The 16,400-nt window shown below is 45.1% G+C and overlaps 9 protein-coding genes across 9 annotated transcripts; 7 read left to right on the forward strand and 2 right to left on the reverse strand.

Moving 5' to 3' along the window:
- Window positions 1-41: 41 nt before the first annotated feature.
- On the reverse strand, window positions 42-2,166 carry EV420DRAFT_1621672 (peptidase S28; the record flags this gene model as incomplete). Its single annotated transcript, XM_060475724.1, has 9 exons — window positions 42-264; window positions 365-392; window positions 446-637; window positions 685-910; window positions 958-1,150; window positions 1,199-1,539; window positions 1,593-1,700; window positions 1,881-1,970; window positions 2,026-2,166. The coding sequence occupies 9 exons, from the start codon at window positions 2,164-2,166 to the stop codon at window positions 42-44; spliced, it is 1,542 nt and encodes a 513-aa protein (XP_060328136.1).
- A 2,845-nt stretch (window positions 2,167-5,011) lies between these two features.
- On the reverse strand, window positions 5,012-5,526 carry EV420DRAFT_1273696 (uncharacterized protein; the record flags this gene model as incomplete). Its single annotated transcript, XM_060467779.1, has 2 exons — window positions 5,012-5,311; window positions 5,377-5,526. Coding segments are annotated over 2 exons (450 nt in total), but the record flags the coding sequence as incomplete, so codon positions are not given.
- Window positions 5,527-9,711: 4,185 nt separating this feature from the next.
- Window positions 9,712-10,414, forward strand: EV420DRAFT_1621677 (uncharacterized protein; the record flags this gene model as incomplete). The annotated part of the gene is made up of 3 exons (XM_060475727.1): window positions 9,712-9,807; window positions 9,844-9,949; window positions 10,014-10,414. The coding sequence occupies 3 exons, from the start codon at window positions 9,712-9,714 to the stop codon at window positions 10,412-10,414; spliced, it is 603 nt and encodes a 200-aa protein (XP_060328138.1).
- A 78-nt stretch (window positions 10,415-10,492) lies between these two features.
- On the forward strand, window positions 10,493-10,825 carry EV420DRAFT_1223566 (uncharacterized protein; the record flags this gene model as incomplete). The annotated part of the gene is made up of 1 exon (XM_060466485.1): window positions 10,493-10,825. A coding segment is annotated over one exon (333 nt), but the record flags the coding sequence as incomplete, so codon positions are not given.
- Window positions 10,826-10,951: 126 nt separating this feature from the next.
- On the forward strand, window positions 10,952-11,923 carry EV420DRAFT_1621675 (uncharacterized protein; the record flags this gene model as incomplete). The annotated part of the gene is given in 4 exon segments (XM_060475725.1): window positions 10,952-10,996; window positions 11,016-11,425; window positions 11,454-11,804; window positions 11,839-11,923. 4 exon segments carry the CDS (start codon window positions 10,952-10,954, stop codon window positions 11,921-11,923), a joined length of 891 nt encoding a protein of 296 aa, XP_060328140.1.
- A 335-nt stretch (window positions 11,924-12,258) lies between these two features.
- On the forward strand, window positions 12,259-12,627 carry EV420DRAFT_1273617 (uncharacterized protein; the record flags this gene model as incomplete). Its single annotated transcript, XM_060467775.1, has 1 exon — window positions 12,259-12,627. A coding segment is annotated over one exon (369 nt), but the record flags the coding sequence as incomplete, so codon positions are not given.
- Window positions 12,628-13,170: 543 nt separating this feature from the next.
- EV420DRAFT_1219476 (uncharacterized protein) lies at window positions 13,171-13,419 on the forward strand (the record flags this gene model as incomplete). Its single annotated transcript, XM_060466442.1, has 1 exon — window positions 13,171-13,419. A coding segment is annotated over one exon (249 nt), but the record flags the coding sequence as incomplete, so codon positions are not given.
- An 87-nt stretch (window positions 13,420-13,506) lies between these two features.
- Window positions 13,507-13,984, forward strand: EV420DRAFT_1621676 (uncharacterized protein; the record flags this gene model as incomplete). Its single annotated transcript, XM_060475726.1, has 2 exons — window positions 13,507-13,798; window positions 13,857-13,984. The coding sequence occupies 2 exons, from the start codon at window positions 13,507-13,509 to the stop codon at window positions 13,982-13,984; spliced, it is 420 nt and encodes a 139-aa protein (XP_060328143.1).
- A 1,261-nt stretch (window positions 13,985-15,245) lies between these two features.
- On the forward strand, window positions 15,246-16,042 carry EV420DRAFT_1273743 (uncharacterized protein; the record flags this gene model as incomplete). The annotated part of the gene is made up of 3 exons (XM_060467783.1): window positions 15,246-15,598; window positions 15,662-15,855; window positions 15,906-16,042. The coding sequence occupies 3 exons, from the start codon at window positions 15,246-15,248 to the stop codon at window positions 16,040-16,042; spliced, it is 684 nt and encodes a 227-aa protein (XP_060328144.1).
- Between the last annotated feature and the right edge of the window lie 358 nt (window positions 16,043-16,400).

Raw genomic sequence — 16,400 nt, forward strand, 5'->3', positions numbered from 1 at the left:
ATGGCACTCAAGAATACACACTCGGACCGCAAGCATTTCTTTCACCTGCTTCCGTTAAAACAAGGCAACCATTCATCCAAAGCCAGCTGAAATAATCCCAATCCAGTGAAAAACTGCTCTTGGGAAATTGGGCTGTAAAATCCGATAGTTTTGAAATCTGAATGGTTGCTGTCCGGTACAAGAAGCACTCGCATGTCGGAAACGTGAACCATGTTCGCGTAGGTGAGTCCGAAAAATGAGTTTCCTTCGGCAGGTGTATTGCACCTGATAAGGTGTTAGACGAAACGAAAGGTTCAATCATATTGACACTCAAGCGGGTACAATAGGCGATGGAGTGCGCATAGGAGCATTATCTTCAATTGACGCTAGACCCATGGTTCGCCAGGGATCAACTGACAATGACGTGAACCAGAGCGGAAGAGAAAAGAAGTGCAAAGATGCCTACATTCCCCGTTCGTGAACATAACATTTGATGGCTTCATATCCCACCCTCCGTACTTGTTGATATTACCGACCTCCGGCCAGCTTGGCAGACTATCCGGGAAGGTCTCGTCACATTGCCGCTGGAACAGGTCAAGCGACAAGAGCGACGTCTCTATGGACAGAGGGTTCGATGCGTCGCCTCGTTGGTAAAACCCTGACGCTGAAGTTATAGAGTAGTTATATGAAAAGCAACAGACGTACCGTACTCAGAGCAATACTGCCTCATCCACGCCAGATCTGTGGCTGGGTCGTCAGGACTCCCAGGAATCTCATCGTAATCAAGTTCGCTCAATGCTACAAGATAGGCATCGAACGCCGAAGAGATACCATCGACCGAAAAAATCCCGCCTTCTTCCGGTGCTTGAGTAAAATTCCTGGTCTCAAGAAGGTTGCAGAAGGGCAGGAGGGATGCTGCGAAACCGTAATACTGTGGATGTTGTTAGGCCCAGAAAGGAGGAAGAAGCGGGAACTGACCTGGTAGAAATCCAAAGGGTCCATGAGGATTGACGCGACAGATACGTCTGATCGCGCATTGGCTTGCGCCTTGGTAAGACCAACCGCGCCTGTAGTGTTACCTCCCGGACCACTGAGGCGAGCTTTCACGAGACGGAATTTGACGTCTTCTTTCAGTCCTATGTTGTCTCCCTTGAGGACGTCGTCAACATATCTGAATCTTGCTCAGCATACATTCAACAGGAACAAGGAAAAAGAGTACCGAGTAACAGCGACCCAATCAGCGGAGCAATTTCTGGTGAGGCTACGCTCTGCCGCCTTATAGTAGCTAGCCATATCGACTTGAGCATGAACAGGAGCAGACGACGCCCACGTAGCAAATATGGTCTCTGGATTTCGAATTCGGAGGAGAGCGCCTCGTACGCCGGGGTATGAACCGCCCAGAAACACCCATGGTGCGACGCTAGGATGTAATGGGAGAGACAGAGGATCATCCAGCGTTGCATTGACGCCAGAAGAGCTGAAAGAATTCGCGAAGAACACGACATCTTCGAGAGCCTGCTCAGTAGTGAGGAATTTCCATTCTGATGCAGTTGTATTTTCCTGTTCCGTTTGTTAGAGATGCGACAGGTAGATATTACATCGTACCGACATACATTAACAGGAAACGGCTGCGAGTCGCCATAATATCGATGCTCCCATAGTATTGCTAGTCCACCATATCGCTTGGCGAGGCGCATTGTAGCTGAGAGACCATGATATTCCTGTGGTTGAAATTTTCACGATTAGTTCGAAACCAGGTTGCCAGATTATAATAATCGAGTACTTGAAGGTAATATGGAAGAAGAGGAGCAGCGTTTTGTTCTCCAGAATCGAATACTGTATTGAGTTATTGAGTCAGTATTGATAAGGACTCTCATGTATCGGATCAGCGTACAGAGAACCGGCCCTCCGGGAACGTAGTAAGAAGCATTAACCCAGTAGCGGTTCAGAAATGTCGACGAGTTGTCGCTCCCAAAGTGGTCGAGTGGAACCTGGGCATAATATTGTTGTTAGAGAGGCGCGATAAGACCACAGGTGACGTCGCACCTCAATAAAACGTGCATTATTTTCGCTGGGTTCAGACTCAGGAGAATCACGGAGTTCCTTCTGAACCCATGTTCGTTTGAGGCCTTGGGAGAGGGAGATTGCTACCAAGTACAGGCAGAACAGTTGTAAGAGTCCGTACATGATAAGATACTAATTCTCACCTGACGGTATAAATCTGGGAAGCGAACGAAGCTCGTCTTCAAAGCGTGTTGGAAAAGATTCCGATTATAGCTTCGGTTCTCCGTTTTGCTTGTGATATGTTTACCCTGCAGACAGGCAGGATAGATAACTGTAGGGGGGCAGGAGAAACGACTGGATCCGGTGGCAGTTTAGCATGTGGAAGAGGAATTTCTGCGAAAACTTGTAAAACTAATGTTTGGTTGGGAAGTGAACAAGATAAATTTAAAATTCCTGCTACTTTAGTAGTAGGTTTTATGGTGTGACCTTTGATTTTTGATTTTTGGCAGCCCGATGTCGATCTGCACGAAACAACGGTACACCTTCCTAATAGCGTAAAGGGTCCTTCTTTATAAGGCGAAAAGCGCTCCTTATAAGGTCTAGCGCAAAGACCCCCTTCGATCAGGGTAGTGTTGCCACGGCTCAGCTGCACTTAGCTTGGCTCGACTTATCACCGACTCGGCTTCGGACTGACTCCAAAGTCAAATTGTGTCATTGGCTTTGACTCGGCTTGGCTCAAAGCCACTGATTTCCAGCCGAGTCATCGGCTTCACTCTAAATTAGGCAATGTAATTCATATAGCCTACTCTACATCAATTACTGCCTCGAAAGTGTCTAAAAAGCGCAGAAAATCATCCATTCCAGAAGGGACTTCTGATTCCTCATCCATTAGACCCTCAAGTGAAGCTGTATGTGTGGCCTTGTCATAGTGCTGTGTAAAATTTAACGTAGCACCCTTCTTCAAGTGAAACTTCAGTATCTGCAGCGCTTCCATCAGCTCGGGTGTAATCCGGGAACGGCGATCTGTGATTGTCTGCTTGCCAGATGAGAAGACTCATTCACAAGGTACAGATGACCCTTGGATCAGAAGGATATCCATAGCCATTAAAAATAGAGTTGGATAGCGTGTACGATTTTCCTATGAAAATGTGTCAGAGAGAAGGGGATATCTTAGAAAACCACATACCTGCCAGAATAACAAACTACTAGATAAGGATTGACGATCAAGAAGATATGCATCAAACTCTTCAGCAAGGGTCTGTCGTACTGTTGAGCTGATGGCAGGCATATCAAGACCGAGTACTTCATCCGCCCAGTTGCGAGTATGCAGAGGTGCGGGATTTGACACTAAAGTCATCGTAGAATAGCTTTGGAGCTGTGAAGTATTATGAGTCATGCAATATAATAAAATCAGTTATAGTTATGAGATTACCTCCTGCATAAATATATTCTTGACCCACCCAATCTTTGTCGGGTCATGCTGCTCATACCATTTCAGCTTCATGGTAGGATTTAAGACTGAAATAGGTTTTAGAAATGAATTATATGGAGGAAATGAAATGAAACGAAACTCATAGAAAATATATATGCCAGGATATACATAACACGGCCATAGTAGTCTTCCAGCTTCTCGAGGCCGGCTGTTATTACGTCTCGCATTTCCGGCATTTTCTCCTTCAGTAAACGCCACCGAATAATCAATGCTGAGAAAGATGGAAGAGCATCACAAAGTGTGGGAGTCTTCTCTGCTGAAAGTCGTTGTTGAAAAGCATGTGGAATCTAATATTAATGATAGCCATTAGAATGAGTTGCTTGTATAAGCTTGGTACTCACACTTAGGATTTCATGAAAAAGTTGGAGAACAGTCCATTTGTCATCACTTAATTGATGTTTTTGAAGTTTGCGCTGCTCTCAGCACTGAAGGAATGTCTGGATTGGCTGTGTCCAGATTTTGTTAACAAAGAGAAGGCAAAGCAAATTATTATAGAAGAGAACAACATACCTGGCGTAAAACAATTGCCCTCTCAATCATAATATCTGTTGAGGACCACCGGACATCTACATTATGGAGTAGCTGTAGAGAACCCAATCCAGCTTGAGCAACTTTCTCAGAAAATGCCTGACGGCGAAGCGATGATGATCTTATCTACAGATGCCATAAGCAACTTGGGAACCCACAAAAAGGCTATCCACTTACCGATCTAACAAGAGAACGTAGTGTGGAAATGGGATCCCGAGTAATATAGGCTAAGGCTCCTTCATTACCCACACCATTGTATTATATCTCACCAATTGCCTTCTCAGCCTCATGGCATGCAAGATTTACAATATGAGGAAAGCATCTACGCATTTAATGAATAAGGAACTACAGGAGAGGTCAGACTCATGCACCGAATTCGGTTGTCTACCCGATCAAAACACATGTCTGGATATCGCAGTCTTAATAACCTTTCGAGATGTTCCATCATCATGTCATTATTTGTCGCATTGTCACAAGTAATCCATCCCACCTAGCATAGAAACATTGGTAATATGTTACCCCCAAACAAAAGACATACGCACTTTTCCCGTAATTTGCAAGCGGTCAAGGATGTAGATGAACACTTCCACTAAGTGCTCCTCTGTATGATGTCCAGGAACGCAATGGAAGCCAATGAGATCTGAATGCAGATGCAGTGTTGCATGACCATCAACAATCCGGTTCTTGATCCAATGACAGGTAACAGCTATGAAGGGATGCATATTCAGGTCTGTCCAGAGATCCTCAGTGAATGAAATGCGTCCCATAGAAGCCTAGATTGCTACGTTCATGAGAACTCTTATATAATAAATAGCGCTAACCTTTAATTCTGAAGTGAGGTCATCCATGTATTTGTCCCACATCTCAAGGATATGAGCATGTAATGATGATCGATGGGGTATGTCAGAGTCTTTCAAGCTTTCTCTAAGCATCAAGAATATAGACCATAGATGCGGACTCTCAATGGCATTGATTGACTGAAATTTCATTAACACATGCAAATTTGGATCAAATATGAATAGTACAAGCCTGGTCATCAGCAACAACCCATGCAACTAGCGAATCAATGAACGCTTCATGCGAGAATGCACGATGTCCAGTACTGTTAAATATGGAAGATTGCTTCCCTTGGTCAAGGTGAAATTTGTGGATCGCATCTTGATATCGCTTTTGAGTAGAGCGCACCTGTATACCCTGATTGTCACACTTCGTCAGCCATGAAGTGGTGTGGTAATCAAGCAAGTGGTGCTGTAAGATATCGGTACTTGTTTTTGAGCCAAAGTCTGATGCTCCAGGAAGCTCATTATCCTTCTCGAAATCCTTCGCATGGTGATTAAAATAAAGATCAGAATTCAGAGACTTAGATAGACAACTTTGAAGACGCACGTGCAGAAAGCGCAATGATGGCAGTTCTCGGACTTTATAAAGAATGACCAGACATCACAGGCAGTATTACGGCCTTTTTTGACAGTATGACCAGCAGCAGCATGGGAAAGTCGTCGAGGTGTTCCTGGTGTTCTGGACAATCGGTGGGGTATAGGGAATGGGTTACGATGAGGAGTATGTGGAGCTTGAGCTGTATGATCAGAATCTGATGGTCGCCAAGGTGTTTCGCTATGAACAGCGGAATCGTCGGACAGAGATGATAGAGGAGACAGCTCAAGGAACTCTCCATCTGAACTCTCTGGATCGTCAACAAAATGCGCACGTCAGGAGCGTGGTACCGGCACCGGCACTGCACCTGGCACCGTCTCCCTGGGCTGATGAGTGGGGGATGGAGAGATAATGGGTTGTGATGGCACCATACTGCCGGAAGCCTGTGCCACCTGCATCGATGGATCTGAAAAGGGGACAGCCATTGTCTCTGATGGAGTAGGTTGACGGTGGTTATAGCCTAATGACAAATATCAGAACTATAGATAAGACTCAATATATAAGTACTTGCCATGAATGCGGAACATTGTTTGAACACCGGGAACTGGAATGGCCTCTGTAGGAGGCAACACTTGTGTTGGCCCATTAGATGCCAGACTGGAACCTGCATTGGACCTGGAACGCATGGGAGCACTGGCACGAGAACGAGAATGAGTAGTTGGTGGCACAGTGGTATCTGGTACGGGCTCGACATGGGAGTCTGTATGATCAGCATTAGCCATACTGCTGCCATCAGCTTTTCGTCCGCCTCGCTTTCTGCCAGCAGGAGCCATGGATGTGCAATGAATAATGTACTTACTACTTTGAATGGTTTATATACGTGAAAAACGATGACGTAGTACCTTCTCGTTCCAAGCAATGCACGGAAAGGCTGGACAAACAAATGTTAGGATGGGGAATGCAGGCAGTCAGGAAGCACATACATGTCAGCGATTAAGCCAACAGCCAGTATCATGTAATAAATCCCAACCATCATTAACAGCGGAGCATACTAAGCGGACAACAAGGCCACAGGTACCCTAGAATATAATCAGCCATGTCCTACCGCCACCAGAGAAGAATGAGCAATTGAGACAGAAACGGAAAAAATTGCATGCACATGTATGACTGCCACCTGGTGACATGTCCTCAGATGACATAGTGCCTCGGAAACCTTCAATGCGGTATCTTGAAGAGGTTATAACATTATACTGTGCGTAAAACATAACATCTAGTGAAAGTTGATACATAAGAGCTGTCTATTATTCGATAAGGATGGATAATAGTAGTAAGACCAATAAACGTACCTCTGCAATTACATGCATGACTGCGTATGCATCCTACACCATCATCGGGTCCCACTATATCACTCGGAGAAGGCGTTGGCCACAAGAACACCACGAAGGAATGCCAGGATCAAGAAGAATGGTTTCATGATGGTGCGACATCAATGGAGACCTGCTTGAAGCCATGACAGCTGGATGTTCTAAGGCTTGAACTCAGATATGACCAGCATATACAAAAGAGTCACCTACCTTCAATTTAATATCTGCACATTCCACACATGCGAACTCCTGAACAGTCCATTAACAACATACAGCTTATCAGATGGAATCAGATAGCTGCAAGCCGTGAGTGAACAGCCTACTGACAGAAATGCAGCCATAATTCAGGAGAAATAACATAAGTTACCCCATCTATCAAGTTCTTAGTCCTTCAGAATGTTGGCAAGATGAATAGAGTGAGAGGCCACCACATTTTCGATGATGGAGAAGATCAGTGAGAGTGAAGTCCAAAAGTGGAACGAGTCAGCGACTTGGGTCTGCTCAAGCCGCGAAAAGCTGAGTCATAGCTGAGCCGAGCCATCCTAGGCCTGAGTCATTGCCGGTGACTCGGCTCATAGCATTTCCGACTCGGCTCGGCGACTCGGTGACTCGAAGCCGAGTCGTTGGCAACACTAGATCAGGGGCTTACCCCCCCTTCAGAAGATCGGCATTAGCGGCATGAGGGCATGCCATAGCCGGCAATTCAGTAGTACGGTCCGAGTTTGCCATGCATCCGTTGCGTTGGACCCAGTAGCAGGAATCTTTCTGACTCTTCATCATCCGCCCTCGACGTTTGTTAGCCAGCCCCTCTTGTACGCCATCACATCGTCCCAGCATAACACATCAACATCGTTGCAACCGTAACTCCTGCAGAAATGTTGATCACTCTGAATGGAATACCTGTGAATTCTATCTCTCCTACCTTACAATCTTGTTCGCTCCTGTCTTCATCGTCTCCATTTGCTGGAGGTTATCCTCCTGGCCGCAAAATCCTTCATTTGGTCACTGTTTATGATGCTGACATCAATTACGGCTCTTCAATGGTGGAATTTAACGTGGTGGGGTCAATGCAAACCGAAATTGCACTCAGATACAATTGGTTGTCATTCTTCCATGTTCTGAACCCGGGTGGAGCCTTGACACCAGGTAGGTGTTTCTCCCCGTATTTTGCAGTCCCAATCTAATATACTACCAGAGTTGTCATCATTTTTGCAACTTTTTCAGCCAACATCTACGACTTCAGGTACTTGTTTGACTGGAATTTTGAGAATATATAAATGTAATTTTTGCAGCACCTCCACATTCAACATATGCCAGTTCTCAAAGTCCCGGCTCCCAGTCTAGGCTGGAGACACATGCCTTCAGGTGTGTTTATCATCCCTCAGGGACAGACGCCTCTGGGCATGTTTATCATCCCTCGGGAACAGACGCCTCTGGGCACGTTTATCATCCCTTGGGGACTTATGTCTCCAGGCACGTGTACACTTCACATAGCAACCCAAGTCAGTCAGTAGTGCCTTCAAAAAAGTTCTCCCTTGAGGATCATCCAGATTTACCAGCGGATGTCACTACTTGCTATGCATATGAATTTTCCCAGAACTTAAGTTCATGTTGACCATTCACAGAAGCTCTGAGTGTTGCACAAGATGTTTTGTTCACATACTCACATGAAGTAATCAGATCTAGTCTTTTCATGTCTTTGCGCTCTAAGTTGCAGGGTGTGCTTGCCTTACATGGTATCGATAGTGCGGGATACGATGAGTCTCTGTGTTGACAAATTTATGCTGCACATTTAATGACTGGTGCATGTGTGTCTTCGCCTCAATGTACGGTCATCAAGGAGAAAAATTATATGGCTTGTAGGGTTGTAACAGGCGTGTATACTAAGCTGGAGGCATATGTCATCGATTTCATAGATCTTGTGCTCAGTGAAGCTGTTCAGTTATCTGTCTTTCCAGAGAAACAGTTGGTCTTCCTCCTCGAGAGTGTAGGTTTTGATGTTGTCTTCATGGAAGATCTTCCGCACTATGAGGTTGTCCTGAGATGTTTTTTGCAGTGGCGACAGTCAGCATTATCAGAAGGTATGTTGAGGTTCATGTTGGAATGCGAACAGACATCTAAGCCAGCATTGCTTGCATTTTGTGAAAGCCATCAACTGAGAGTGTCAGCCACCATGCAGGTAGAAGATCTAAGACAGCAGACGATAGAGCATCTTGTGTCTGGTAATTGTACTCACAGATTACAACAGGTATTTGATGAACAATATGTCACTGAGACCGATGTATGTTACAAGGTCAGACTGTTAGAGTCTTTAGAGAAAAGAGCACCTTGTAAACTCTTACAGCATATACTTACGTCGTTCTCATTGACTTTCGAGACATCTGATTCTGTTTCCCTGCCTTCGTCAAATTTTGAAAGATTACATTAAACAACTCAAAAAAGGATAAAACATCGATTCGTGCATGGGTTCGGTCCAACACACGAAGTTCTGTAGGTGTCCTCCCAACATTCGAACCCCCACGTCAAGAAATTGATGAGAATGTCAGGAGAACTTGTGAACAATGGCCACGTGTGCCATCTCAGAGTCTCAAGGATAAGATTGTCAAACTTTTTCATGATCATACTGGATCTCGTGCTCTTGAGGAATTTACATGTGCAGCATGCTCGGAAAGAAGTTTATGTCGTGAAAGAAAGGTGATGGCTTTGGCTGACGTTGATAGTACATTGCTCACACCAACTGACTTGCGGTATGAAGCTATTCCGGCTCCTGGACCTCATTGTGTGGGACGCATGCTCCTCGATGTCGATGGTATGTTTGAAGTGGAGAGCGGTAATCCCAAGCTACAACTTTGTAGGTCTTGTCACTCTGCTCTTGTTAGGGGAGTTGTCCCACCACTTTCTCTAGCCAACAACAACTACTTAGGTTCTGTTCCGTCGGAGCTGAAAGAACTCACTGTTGTAGAAGAGGCGATGATTGCTCTCTGCCATTCGAAATGTTGGGTTCTCCAGCTGACAGACGAGAAAGGTTCTGGTATATACCAGAGGGGAATGATAGGCCACGTCATTGTATATCCACAGTGACCAGGAGCTGTTGCACATAAGTTACCACCCTCAATAGAAGAAATTACATCACCACTCTGTGTAATTTTTATTGGTTTGACTCTGCCCACTGAGGAATGGTTGAGAAAAAAAGCTAAACCTTTAGCAGGTCCATGGGATCAAGGTCAGACGTGCCCTTCAATGGCTTAAGAAGAACAATCCTTTATATTGAGATATTGAAATCAACGAGGACATGCTCGATGCTTTAGATGTCGATCCAGTTTTACCTTTCCATATACAGCACGTTGTTCCTTCTGGTGCGACAGACTCAGCTACCGCTCGATATGATGACCCGGACAAAGAATTCACGGTGGGTGTCGATGATGAAGTTCCCTTTCAGAACGTTGTCATTACAGATGTCGAAGGTGATGCCTCATATGCAGATCTCAAAGCTGCTGCATGGAATCACATCAAGAAGAACGGAGGAGGTTACATTGGTGTTCCTCATGATGTGTCACCTTCGAACGAATTTAACAATCCAGCCCTATTGCCCATGATGTATCCAACCCTTTTCCCCTATGGTATCGGTGGGCCCGAAGATCCAGAACGTTCATCCCCGTTAGCATTTAAATGAAACATCAGACATTTTTTCTGCCTCCAAGACTGTCGTTTCGAAGAGCATTACTCATTTCTCTTCTCGGCATTCAATATGCTCCAGTGTCGAGAGCTACTTCTTCGTACAGGTTTGAAGGTTAAGAGACAGTCGTTTGCCTCTGTTGCCACCCGATTTGCAAAAGTTTCCCCAGAGGCTGTGCATGTAGTCAGTGAACGCGTCTCACGAGGGGATTACCAAACTGCCAATTCTGCTGAGGAGCACCAGGTTCTCAAGCTAATGTCTGAAGTGAGAGCTGTATCTTCACATGTCACAGGTTCCGCGTCTTCAAAAACAGTCATGCGCAATGAAATCAGGGGTCTGATGATAGATCAAGGATTGCCCAGCTTTTATATCACAATCAATCCTGCGGATACCTTCAACCCTTTGATCAGGTTTCTTGTGGGTGATGACATTGATATAGATCACTTACTGCCTGATGATATCTTTGGCTATATTCGGCAGAAATACCTTGTCGCAAAGAATCCATTTTTGGCAGCCAGATTTTTTAACATATATATGAAGGCTTTTATTTCCGTTGTGCTTGGGGTCGATAGTGGAGATGTAGATATCGAGCAAGAAGGTGGGGGCGCTTGGCAAGGTAAAAGCATATTATGGCTGTGTTGAGGCCCAAGGCAGAGGGATGCTTCATTGTCATATGCTTGTATGGCTCGAAGGCGGTTTGAATCCTAATGAGATCAAGGATCAAATTCTTCAGAAAGGTGACCAGGAATTCTGCGATAGATTATTAGCGTTTCTGGATGACACCATCTCGACCTGCGTACCAAAACCCTCCGAGATACAGCCAGAAGTCCCTTCTTCTCGTTCCCATCCATCGTCAGTTTGCAGTATACAGGATCTATACACGAAAGACATTCCCAATCAGCAAGCGATAGAAGCAGACCTTCAAAACTTGATATCTAAATCACAAATTCATAAACATTCGGGAACATGTTACAAATACTGGAAGTCACCTGAACCTAGGACCTGTCGGTTTGACCTCGACGAAAAGAATTTCCAGGGAAAAGTCGTCCTTCGATCCAGATACAGGGGAGTTATGCTTACAATGCCTCGATGGAATGGTCAATCATTTCAATGAAACCATAATCAGGGTGGTGCGATGCAATATGGACATCCAATTCATCGGTTCAGGGGCTTCGGCAAAAGCAGTCCTTTATTATATTACCGATTACATCACCAAGTCTAGATTGAAAGCGAATGTCGTGTACGCAGCGTTAGAGTTATCTGTGAGGAAATTAGGAGAATACGATCCACAAGAAGACGATATTACCGTTCGTGCGAAGCGGTTACTACAGAAATGTTCATATGCCATGATGACCAAGCAAGAACTGTCAGGGCAGGAGGTGGCTACGTACTTGCAGGAATACGAAAGACCATTTTACTAGTCATGCTTTCCGTCCCATGTTTTGGACGAGTTTGGAACATGTCATCGATGTCATGGATCCTGTCTCCCAAGTGCAATGTGACTGAAGGCCTGGCTGCCAAGACTGAGATAACTGGTTCTTCTGTTGAAACAGCATCTGCTCAACAACCCACTGACTCGGTAGATGAACCGGAGGAGCCTATGGAACCTGTCCCAGATGCACTTCATGCAGAACAAGAGGAAGTCTATTTAACATCAAATGAATCAGGACAGGTATGTCCAAGAGGAAATTTAGTAGAAGATTACATGTACCGTGGACCCCAATTCGCAAACCATTCAGTTTGGGAGTATGTCAGTGGCGTCATAAAAGTTCCTAAGACTATGGTTGGTAGACGGGGGTCTAAAAAACATCTTAGATCAGATGAATTTGAGGATGGTGATGATGGTCAAACAGGCAGACAGTAGTTTTTTCCTTATTGAATCTCATGTGGCTTTTGATAGTCATCATCCAGAGTACCATACTCACTTCCAGCGGATCCGTACAGAGGAGGGTAGGGTGATTCCGGTTCCCCTTGGTCCATCAATTCCTCGTCGTGACAGAAGTCACTTGTACGAAAGGTATTGTCGGCTAATGCTGATTTTTTTCAAACCTTGGTACTCGGCCACGGATTTGAGAACAAAAGGAGAAACATGGTCAGCTGCCTTTAAGATATTTTTCAACAATAATCCTCGGTGGCAACAACATTTAGACAACATGCAAATTTTGCATGAATGCCGAGATAGCAGAGACAACCATTTTGAACATAGGAGATGGAGACTCGGTCCTGACGTTAGTACATTTGGTGCAGGGTCTAAGGAGGTCAACGATGATTTCAATGGTGATACGGACGTACCACAAGACATTTTGGATCACTTGGAGTTGATACAAGATCAAAAATCCCAGCAGACAAGCCGCCGAGTGAAAGGTGTTGCTGCAGTACTCCAGTCACTCAAGGCAAGTGGCATGTTCACTGTTTCTGAATCTGATTCAAATCATGTGGAGGCATGCAAGGAGGACGCATATTCAGAAATTAAATCAGATTCTGACTTAGTGGACGAAGCACTCTGGGAAAAGGTGTACGAAGAGCGTAGGACTGCATGGCGCAAGATGAATCAATTGTATATGGAAGAAAAAGAACAAAATGATACCCCCACGGAGTCCATGGAAGTTGAAATTGATGACAGTAATCGTTTCCGTGACACAATAGACAGAGACGATATTGATATGAGCATGGAAGCTGATTGTCGTCAAGACATTGAGGCTGTAGACCCAGACGTCGACGTTAGTGTTCAAGAGGTAATTAATCAGTTCACGTTGAACCACGAGCAAGCCCGTGTGTTTCGAATTATTGCCAAGCATAGTATGCAGTCCTGCCCAGAGCAGCTTAGGATGTTTCTTGCCGGTGCAGGAGGAACGGGAAAATCGTGCATTATACATGTCTTAAGATTCTTCTTCTCGGCTCGACGACAGACTCGTCATTTCCGGCTAGCTTCATTCACTGGGGTGGCGGCCAAAAATATATCTGGTGTGACACTCCATTCACTGCTCATGTTGGGACAAAGAACCAGGAAAGATCAGCATAAGAAAACATCAACGGATCTCGTTGGGATGTGGCAAGGTGTTGAATATTTGTTCATTGATGAGGTGTCTATGATCGGATGCAAGCTACTGTATGATGTATGTGAGGCCCTTCAGATTGCCAAGGAAAATGACAAACCTTTTGGAGGCATCAATATTATTTTCATGGGAGACTTTGCACAACTTCCTCCTGTTGGCCAAGTTCGGTTATATGCACATTTGAACACGCGCTCTACTGGCCAGCTTCATCAAATGAATATGATTGGAAAAGTGTTGTGGTACTCTGTAGATACTGTTGTTCAGCTCCATGAGGTGATGTGGCAAGCAGGATCGGCCAATGAGGAGTTCATCTCTTTGTTGGCACGTCTCCGAGTCGGGAGATGCACTGAATGAGGACTATGAACTTCTTCTGAGCCGTACAGTGGAATCAGTAAGACCGGACTGGAATACTTTGGACTGGAACACTGCACCTGTGATTGTGTATGAAAATGCAATCAAGGACGCTGTGAATGAAGATAGTGCACGTTCCTTCTCTCGACATACAGGTTGACCTCTGCATTGGTATTATTCAGTGGATAGACACAGGGGTGATACTATCGAGGACTGTGAACCTTCAAAATCATTTGTGGTCCATGAATTCTGGACAGACCCAGCATAGGTTAGGTAGAATTCCGTTGGTGATTGGAATGCCTGTCATGTTTGCTCAGAACTACGATGTGGGCAGGGGCATTGTCAACGGATGTACTGGGAACTCTTGAGAAGATTCACTTTTACAAAGACAAAGAAGGACTACGTCACGCCGTATCCTGTGTTGTGAAGGTTACGGACATGACTTCAGCTCCACTCCCAGGGCTTGATTCTTGTCAGGCTGTTGCGTTATGAGACACTGTCAACATGAGTTTCAAAAATCAGTTTACTGGGAAGAAATGTATGATTAAACGGACACAGCTTCCTATTGCTCCTGGGTTCGCGATGACAGCTCATAAATCCCAGGGACAAACATTAACACGAGCAATCATAGATTTGGAGTCTTGTTCTGGGACTAGAGGCTCCTTATGTGATGGTCTCCAGAGTGAAATCATTGGATGGACTTCTGATTGCTCACTGGTTTGGCAATGAAAAAATTAATGTACGTCCATCCCAAGAGATTCGGCTAGAAAATCGACTGACTTGAAGTCTTGGTGAATGTTACAAAGACAGTACATGGTTCTCCGGCTGAGGTGGACGAGGCTGAGGCCGCACTATGAACTCTTTGTGAAGATACAAGTGCTGAAGAATTCACAGAGGCTCACAAACGAGAGACAGGACCACTCAATGTCAGCCCATGCAGACTGGACTTCCTGCAAAAGCAGGCTCAACAATGGGGTCGAACCTTCAAGCATGGTGGAGCATGCAAGAAGTGTCAGAGGGTTCCAGCAACAAAGATACCGGACTCCGCCAAATGGTGCAAGGTAACGTGACATCATTAATGTTGATTTCGTTCTTTCACTATCCCATTTGTGTCTTTGTTCTTGGTCTGTTGTTAGCATTGCGGAGCTCACACTCTGCGCCTGCACTGCATGACGTGCAAGGCACACGTATGGTGAGTAATTTTCAGTTGTAGTTTGGGGTTGTTGGCTGATACACTTGGGAGCACATCATGACTTGACTTGACTCAATTAAACACAATGACGACCTTGCATCAGTATGTTTACCCGCACAGCTTAAAGGGAGTGGCAACCAGCACTACATCTCTTGCTCCCTGGCCTTCCTCCAATCTAAATGGAAAAATCAGACCTTCTGTACGTACTTCACATTGACTACATTCATTAATGTTCTGTTTACTTACTTGTCACAGAATATCACCTGCAGATGACCTTATTCTCCGGGACATACTTCCCGAACCCTTGATCACATTCTCTCAAGCTAATTCTATCACGAACCGGGTCATTACGGATTTTCAGAAGAGAGCGTACAACATAGCGGCTTTCTTGTCTCCGTTCTTCACAGAAGTTCAGTATTATTCATTCTGGGGCCTGCAAGCTATCACAGGTCTGCTGATCTCCAGGTCTACTGCACTTCAATTTCTAGACCATACGTATTACAAGGGATCAGATCTAGATCTTTATGTGAACCACGTATTTGCAAGACGTGTATGCTTTTTGTTTTTTTGTTGTGCGTTCTGGTCTCATGAACATTCAGGTGCACCAATGGCTGGTCGGAACGGGTACATCTTCCAGTTGCCTAGTCTGGATAGGTCTTTTTTGGACTTGCAAACCACCTTGGCCGAACTGAATGCGCCAATGCCCACACCTCTCCCTAAACAATATGGAGGGCCTGGAATCATATGTGTCCTCAAATACCGCAATCCTTCGAACATGAAAGTCGACGTGATATTAACTCGCTTTACACCGCTTCAGGCGATCTTATCATTCCATAGTAGTAAGCGACTTCAATTTTGAAATCAACCAAGGAATAACCTGGAACAATAGCTTGTGTCATGAACGTTATTTCATATGCTCATGCTATTTCTCTCTACCCCCGTGCAACATTCGTCGATCATGTAGCGTGTCACATCGAATCTGGTCGGATGCGGGACATGAACGCGATATCCAAGTACAAAGCCTGAGGGTGGACGATGATAGACTGCACTCAGGTTCTCAGTCGTCCGGAGTTTCGGGTTGTACGGCGTGTTGGGGACCGTCATACATGGGTCATCCCTTTGCGTACCAGAAAGAAGTCACCCAGAGATCCTCAACTAGACATGATATTCGCTAACAGCTGGAAGCTGGGCATTCATCCTCCTTGCGATTATTTGTTCAACTTTCATTTGGTCTTCCGCACTCGTAGACAAGAGGCATACTGCTTCGGTTCCTATGAAGAATGTCCCTTGTTATGCAAGTACTTGATTGGTACAATTTCCAATGTGTGGTCAGTTACATTCTCGCTGTGGTTTTCTGTTGTCTGGTCTAACTGTTTGTATATAG

This window comes from Desarmillaria tabescens (assembly GCF_030435595.1).
Source record: "Desarmillaria tabescens strain CCBAS 213 chromosome Unknown EV420scaffold_30, whole genome shotgun sequence".
NCBI classification, from domain to species: Eukaryota; Fungi; Basidiomycota; class Agaricomycetes; order Agaricales; family Physalacriaceae; genus Desarmillaria; species Desarmillaria tabescens.